General features: G+C 35.0%; 1 protein-coding gene across 1 annotated transcript; it reads right to left on the bottom strand.

Moving 5' to 3' along the window:
- Window positions 1-1,913: 1,913 nt before the first annotated feature.
- Window positions 1,914-4,871, bottom strand: LOC113227587 (cytochrome c oxidase subunit 7C, mitochondrial-like). Its single transcript, XM_026460543.1, has 3 exons — window positions 4,689-4,871; window positions 3,998-4,117; window positions 1,914-2,041 (listed from the first exon to the last, which is right to left on the bottom strand). Exons 1-2 carry the CDS (start codon window positions 4,782-4,784, stop codon window positions 4,001-4,003), a joined length of 213 nt encoding a protein of 70 aa, XP_026316328.1. The 5' UTR covers window positions 4,785-4,871; the 3' UTR covers window positions 1,914-2,041; window positions 3,998-4,000.
- Between the last annotated feature and the right edge of the window lie 3,566 nt (window positions 4,872-8,437).

The following is an 8,437-nucleotide window of genomic DNA, read 5'->3' as shown; positions in this document are numbered from 1 at the left end:
GGGTGATGCTGCCACATTACACACTTGTCATTAAACAATGTGTCTTTTTGGATACATGGACTCCAGTGGAACTACAATTTGGGTTTATATACTTTGGGCAATGAACGTGTTGAATACAAAATGGTAACAGTATGGATCACAATCCGACAATGTTATTATCCATACTCATAGTATAACAGGCACCTGTCTGCCAGCTTCCACTGTGCAACCTACTGTATGATAACCATGATTTGGATGCTAGTGTTGATTTGATCTGCCAGTGGCTTACCTATAATGCTCTTTTTCTTCTGCTAAATAGAAACTACATTTGGTATATCTGCATCCACACTAGCATCTGAATTATTTAGAAAATCCTCATACATACTTACACTTGTAATATAGGATCCTAGGCTATCTTGTTAGGTCTAAAAAACAGATATTTGGCACAAAGAAATATACTGATTGTACATTGTATGTAATAATAGCAAATAAATTGATTCGGTATCGGAAAATCATTCAACACCATGTTGTACCATAGGAATAAATTATGTATTTAAATTTACTGCAGTTTTTATTTATAGAGGGTTTTCCTTACTGAAACTTATTCCAAGGGCAATACACATGTTACATTTAAGAATGGAATTCGATCTCGTTCATATGACCAACGTGAGGACGTTAGCAGCGTTCAATTCTTTGGAGCCAATTTTCCACTTAAATTCTTTAGAGCCAATACAAAGATCGAACACTCCGAAAAAATTGCTTCGATCCGGCCGGATTCGAACCGACGTCTTCTAGCATACCGTGCCAGACGCTAGACTAATTAAAAAAGTCGTTGAAAAACACATGACAACAAGCACAGAACATTCAAGCACAGAAAATTCGTGATGTCCTCTGGTTCGTTCCGTGGCTTAGTTGGTATAGCGCCTGGGGTATGCTAGAAGACGTTTGGTACAAATCCGACCGGATCGAAGGAATTTTTTGTGAGAGTTAATTATAAAAAAGGAATTAATTGATATCCACTGCTCTTTACATACAACTATACTCCGTTTCAATCCATTTTAAACAAACAAGTCACTGACCCGACCATAGACAGTTCAGTGGTGGCCAATTGTAACGCCAAATACAAATCGATTAATTAATTGAATGTGTTCAATTGAGTCATACTAGCGGTTTTCCTTACATAACCTATATAAGCATATTTGAAATTTCAATTTAAATCATCCTTCAAATCCTTACACTCAGATATTCGTTCGTTTGCGATTGAAATGTTCGATTTAATAATCGATTACTAAACTTTAATTGATTGAACCGAATGTTTTTTTTTTCGAACAGCACTATGCAACCATAGGCAAGTCATAGAAGTATAGATGAATAATAACCTCACTTTTGGACTACTATTTTCCAAATACGTTTTTACGATGTTTTTCAAATGAATATTGTTGGAAAAAGTGATATATCAAATCGAAATCTTCGAAATATACGTGAAAGTGTTACTTATTCGATGAGTGATTGCTTTAGAATATTAACCAAACAGGTTTGTTTACTTTTTGTACAAAATGGACTGGAACAGACTATAGCACGCCCTGTCCACGCCCCGGGTACGGCCCTGATGTGTGTGGATAGTCCTTTAGTGATGGCCAACTACAAATCGATTAATTAATTGAATGAATAGATTTGTTCAATTGAGTCATACTAGCGGCTTTCGTAATAACCTACAAAAGCATATTTAAAATTTCCGTAACCTTTGAAATCCTCCTTCAAATCCTTACACTTATTATAGATATTTGTTTGATTGCGATTGAAATATTGGATTTACTAATCGATTACGAAAACTTCCAGACTATCGATCAACGCCATCTGGATATAAGACGGGATTTTGATCTTTTTCAGAGTTACGATCTGTAGTATGGAAATTAGCACACCTCTTGAGTTATTTGTCTATGATTATGTAAGAGATTAAAAACGAATGATTTACTTTCTAAACATAAGTTTATTATCAATAAATGTACACTTTGCTAGCTTAAGCCTAATAGATCTGCTCGAATCATAGTGCGCCAAGAACCTGAAAAAGAAATTGTGTAAAAATAATAATTACGTAATTTTAAGAATTGGCCATTATGTTATGTCTATCATTATTTTGATTGGCAATAACTCAATCAAATATAATGTTTTTTTAGTATAGGCTTTAAATTCTAATGGGTAGCGTGACAACAGTAGCACTGTTTTGTCGTTTCCTACTTTTCTGTAGCAACACATTAGTTATGTTGGTAGTTTTTGCAGGTGTATTAACACATACTCACAAATTTAAAAAAAATGTAATAAAATAGTAAACTTTCAGAGCAACGCCAAAACTTTTCAATTACCGTTGTTGAAAATTAATATAAGTACCAGAGCCTAGATGGCGCCACTTTTATACAAACGAAGACAAGTGTTTGATGGATTTTCGAGTTGGTATGGTCTTATAAATTAGATTCAGAAAATGTGGTAGATAACCATATTCTAGCAGAGTGATACATAAAATACATACATTGTACCAATAACTGTGATGAGAACTATGGGAGTAGGAGTGAAGTAGTTTAGTACCAGTAGAGCTCACTGCTACCTGACTTATTTCTGTCGCCAAGCAGTTATGTAAGCATTTCTGCATTCTGGTTTTGAAGGGTGCTGGTGAAATTACAGGCACACGAGACTTGTTAACTTATAACTTACAGTGACACGGGCGCAGCGGCAGTACCCCTAAGATCTTTACGATTTATGCATTGACTTACCAAGATTTATGGGTCAGTTTATGGCTCAAGGGACTTGTCAACTTATCTGCCGTCTACTAACTAACACGCGGCTAAGTGACAAATGGTCAAATATCCGTTTTAAATAGAGAAAGATAGAACATAAAATTATGTTTTAAGAATAATTGAAAATAGTTAACGCGTTCGACTATCGGAACTCAGCCTAACGATGCGTAGCTGAAATATCAACAATTTCAATATTCTAAAACTGATCAGATCTTTGTGATGTAAAGCTTTGAGTCTGCTATGGACAAGCGTTTTGCTAACCACCGGGCGCACGACGTCTTGATCATCCCCTCACTTGTATCATAAAGAAAAAAACTTTTTTTTATTAGCCCACTGTGTCTCATTGGTGATCAAAGACCTCTCCTCTCGACTTCCGCAGTTCCCTATTTTGACGCAATGTCAGGCCCGTATTTTAAATTGTGAAGTATTAAATGGAATTATTTGAAAAACAAATTAATAAGGTTAACCAGACCTGTTTAAATAGATGAAATACAGTCTTTATATATTTGACCTTGCTAATATTTTGGCAAGGCCAGTGCCAGACCTGTTTCTACAATAGGAAAAATAGGAATAAACACTGCTGAGAAAACAGGGACCTGAGGTTTAAACAATGTTGGAGTAGAGGACCTGGTACACCAAAAAGGCATTTAAATCTTACTGCCTACTCAGCTGGATTGCAATTTCATAAATAGAACGTAAAATGCAATACAAGTATATTTTTAATATATGTCAGCAATCGGCTGTCATAAGATTTAAAAACAAACTATGTTCTTAATTTAAATTATTATAGGTGACAAATAATAAAATAGTTGTACCCTTAGAATAATAACGCATAGAATGATAGTTTCATATCAAACGAACTGTCACAAGTGAGGCAAAAATCAAATTCATGTAGGCTAGTTTTAGTAGTACGTTAATTTTCGGTTTTAGTGAATATTTATATTAAAATTCAAGTTGAAACGCGTTACTTCCTTGTGGACTGTGATGTTAGTATCTCTTTTATGCTTGTTTGACGTATTTTTACACTCATTTACCGCACATTTCGTCATTTTTAGCTAAAATTCTTGAGCTGCTCGCGGTGCAAGTTGACCTTGAGCATTGAAGGCCCGCCCGCTCGTGTAGGCCCATTGGGCGCGCTTCAATTTGCCTCACTTAGGGTGAGCGGACTAGGTTTCTATGCGTTAATATTCTAAGGTTGTACAGTAGTAGAAATCAATGATCCTTACCATTTACTTCTTGAGCAGCTGATGGCGACAGATCAGGTATGGTGCAGAGAAGCCAGAGCCAGCATACAAGATGAACCACAGTGTCAGTTTGTAGCGGTTGGTAAGATCAAATGGCAGATTCTGGAAAATGGCAATTTGCAAAGCTTTTCTCATCAATTTCATGCTTCGGACTTCATCAGATCTTTAATTTTTCTTTATATTTATTGTTATTCAATTGCCTCAGTGGCCGAACTGTTACCATGCTGGTCTGCCACACTGGGTTCGATTCCCGTACTAGGAGAAATATTTGTATGTTGTACATTTATTTAGCTCGTGAGTTTGGATGTAATTTGTGGTTGTCTTTGTGTGTCCATGGCACCCACTATACAGGGTTTACCTAGTGCGGGAATATGATCTTGTGCGTTATTATTTATTTATTGAAATTGTATTTGTTCCTTCTACTTTGACTTTAAGGCTAAACAGCCAAATCCAACATTTTTGAAGCTTAGGTCAACACTTACTTAGAATAACCTATAAATCCTTTTAAACAAATTCTTAATTTATAAATTTATTAACTGAGAAATAATAATTCAGACATCTTTGTAGTAATTAATTAATTTGTTTCCATTATGTATTTCGTGGGTATATTATTTAAAAAATTGACGATTATGTAATGTTAATCTGTAGTACGAATTTTGAAAATGGAACTTACCTCGCCAGGGACACCTCCATGGCTATGGGTCCTCACAAAGTTGCTCAGTGCATTTCTACCCACTTTGGTGGAAATACGTGACAAAACAGAGTGCATTTTGGAAAATAAATTAGATGTTCTTCCTCTTTCAGAGAAATAAATACGACGGAAAATTCGATTTCCTCCAGCTAGCAACTTTTTTTGTAATAACTACCATTGCGTTCCCATTTAAAATAAAATTGGTAGTTTCTAAATGTGTTTGCCCTCGAACGCGTCAATAAAAAGTAGGAAAATGAATAAAAATTGTAAAAATTGGTTTTTATTTATTTTATTTGAGAAATAAACTTAAAACGTGTGATCTACATTATTTAGTTCTATTTTAAGCGTTTGTCTTGAAGCTTTTATGGACGGCAGATTTACCTGAAAACGAAAAATACTTCTATTTCAAATATTTCTGCAAACGTGGAGTTCCCTAATAGAATTTATTTTAAAAAATGCTTTGGAACAAGTATTCATAAATATATCTATGTATTCATTACGCATCCAATCTTCTGGAATATTTAGAATGTATGATAAATGCTCTAAGTGATTAAATATGGACGTTTGCTATGACTTTTGTTGAAAAACGTATTTATACCGTTAGCAGTTTTATAACTATGAATCACCATCTTTGCACAAAATAACAATTTCAAAAAATCATAAAATATAAACATTGAATGTACTCCTTGTACATTCAATGTTTTCCCGACTACTATTTAAGTCAAACTAGCTTGTTTTGAAAATTAAGTGCTTATATTATTAACCTTATCATTCTAACCGGGTGTCTTAGGTTATTCTTTACAGTTTTGGTAACCCTAGAAATTGGCGTAGGATTGTTAAGTAAGCAGATGCGGTTAGACTAAGTGGACGAGATTGTACATCCATTTGCTAAGTACCTTACTTATAGCTTTTACGTGTGCCGTCACATAAAGTTATTCACACGAGCTTGTTATGACTTTTGTTGAAAAACGTATTTATACCGTTAGCAGTTTTATAACTATGAATCACCATCTTTGCACAAAATTACAATTTCAAAAAATCATAAAATAAGGAGTATATTCAATGTTTTCCCGACTACTATTTAATTCAAACTAGCTTGTTTTGAAAATTAAGTGCTTATATTATTAACCCCTACTTAGGTTATTCTTTACAGTTTTGGTAACCCTAGAAATTGGCATAGGATTGTTAAGTAAGCAGATGCGGTTAGACTAAGTGGACGAGATTGTACATCCATTTGCTAAGTACCTTACTTATAGCTTTTACGTGTGCCGTCACATAAAGTTATTCACACAAGCTTGTTTAAGATAAGTAGGTATTATATAGAAATAATGCATTAGCAATTTATAACTTACTCCTATTTGGTTTGGGTCTTCCTCATCTGCCATTCAAAGATCAAGAAAGGCGATACAATGCCGGTGAACGAGTAAACGAAGAAGACGAGTGTCAGCCGAGTGCGGTTGTGAATGTTGAAGGGTAGATTCTGGAAATAAAACCAAAGAATTTCATGTGATTTCGATTCGTGCTCATATTTTGTATATTTTAACAAATCAGAACTTCTTGGAGGTTATGGGCCTACACTATTTTAATACGAGTTAAATAACCGTATTTGCGTAAAAAGATTAATGAGGAAGAGTACCTCATTTAATATATTAAACAATAAGCTTTAGTGGCTTCTTATGAGACCAACCAGTAACGTGAGCATTACTACGTTCCGGTTTTGAAGGTTATAGGTGCTGGTGAAATTACAGGCACATGGGACTTATCAACTAATGTCTCAGGGTGACGAGCTCAATCTTTGCGATTTAAAGCTCTGAGTGGCACTGCAACTGTTGTAGACAGGCGTGTCGCTTTCCAGCAGGCGCACGACTTGTTCGTTTCGTCACTTGGTAATAAAATTGAAAAAAAAAACCAGATTTTTTTCTCCATTGTAATTAATATAGAGTTACATTTAGAAGGTTTTATCAAGAGTGAATAACGATTGTTGTGCTTCAAATTCCATTAAAATTAATTCGAATAGAAATGTTCATAGTTTGTATATTCACAGTGGCAGTGCCCCTTAGATCTTTGCGATTGAAACATGATTGAAAGCTCTGAGTGGCACTGCAACTGTTATGGACAGGCGTGTAGCTCACCATTAGGCGCACGACTTGTTGGTCCCGTCACTTAATATTATAAAAAAAAACTGTTCGGCAAACGTATCAGATTGCTTAATTCATAATATATCTTTAATACATGTTTGTGTGTATTTTAACTTGTACAGTTAGCAATAGGGTTGTATTAGGTACATACCATTGTTTCTGCATTGCATTCTGTCTACGGTAGTATATTCTGTGTACAAGTCAAGGTTACAATCTTGCTGCAACCACCAGGCTTAGCATGAGCCCGAAGACAAAAGTTATCTCTTCTTCTGTCAATTTTCTCCAGATTTTCGAGACAAAATTGACACTGCTGATTGCATTATTATTACTTTCATTAATCATAAGTACCAATAAGTAGGTACCATTGAAATAAAAAATGGACAAGGTTTCTTAGCAACAGTTTGATACCGATAATTTTTATTATCATTTTACATAAAATTTACATAACGGAACACTTTACACTGGCGAAATCCTAAAAGGGCACCGCCAGTAATTAAGATGAAGAAGAAATAAAAAAACCAGAAAGGTAATATTTAACATATTTTAATATAACTTATGTAACAAACCTACTTTATGTAATAGACGGCCTTAAGCCAGATTATTCACTTTTAGTTTCCTAACAATCCGCTAGATGGCATTGACCCATTTGGCTTTTATTTCTGAATCGCGGTGTAAAGACTTTCCCTCGAATGCATGGTGACTGACTACTCGAACACAATTTTGTTAATGTGAAGAGAAATCTGAGAGTACAGAGAGCTCAGAAGCAACCCGGAGTTGAGTCCCTTCTTGGGAACTGCTACCCGGATCTTCTGACATTTCGTACGCTCATATAGGGTGACAAACCTCATCTCGTGGAATGGGGGTCGAGTCCCTTCTGGGAACAACTGCCCGAACCTTACGTATATAGGGTGAAATTGTATTGGCGACATTACAAGGTGAAAATAAAAATCTTCTGAACAAACAACAATTTGGAGTTTCACTTGGCTTGTTTTGGTAACCTCATCCAACGGAAGAAAGAACCTCCCTCCTTTACACTTATTTTATAAAGATAGTATTTTCATATATAGCGAGTCGCAGCAGTTCTGCATATTCTGTTGGTAATTATTTGTATATTCTAAACGATTTGCTTTAATTGTTTGACTTCTCGTGGACAATGTTTTAGACGTTTTATTTTTTTAAATTGCTATTATATTTATTGAGTTTTGGCACGTTTTAGCTTGCGGTGGTTTTCCAACTTTTGTAAATAACTACGGTTTAATAAATTTTTAAGTATATTTTGTTTGATCTTGCTTACACAGCTTTGAGTCCGCTACAACATTTATTAGGTACTTGCTTTGTGCATGTCGATGAGCAGGTCAAGCTTTGCATGTATGATAAGAATTTGTTAAACTTATTGTAAAGTCCTTATCATACGTCTCAGGCTGTCTCAGGGTGGTCAGAAATGCAGTGTCTGACTGTAGGTATGTGCATATTTCACCCACCATTGCGTCCACATTAAACTTATCAATTTAGCCGTGTGTACACAAGAATGGGACTCTTGCTCATTGTTATTAAAACAATGCACAGTTTGTTTATGAATTACGATCCAGTAAA

The sequence above is a fragment of the Hyposmocoma kahamanoa genome, unplaced genomic scaffold (genome assembly GCF_003589595.1).
Source record: "Hyposmocoma kahamanoa isolate Upper Pololo Valley unplaced genomic scaffold, ASM358959v1 211, whole genome shotgun sequence".
In the NCBI taxonomy this organism is placed as follows: Eukaryota; Metazoa; Arthropoda; class Insecta; order Lepidoptera; family Cosmopterigidae; genus Hyposmocoma; species Hyposmocoma kahamanoa.
The sequence above is the reverse complement of the archived record's forward strand: the minus strand, read 5'-3'. Positions and strand labels throughout refer to the sequence as shown.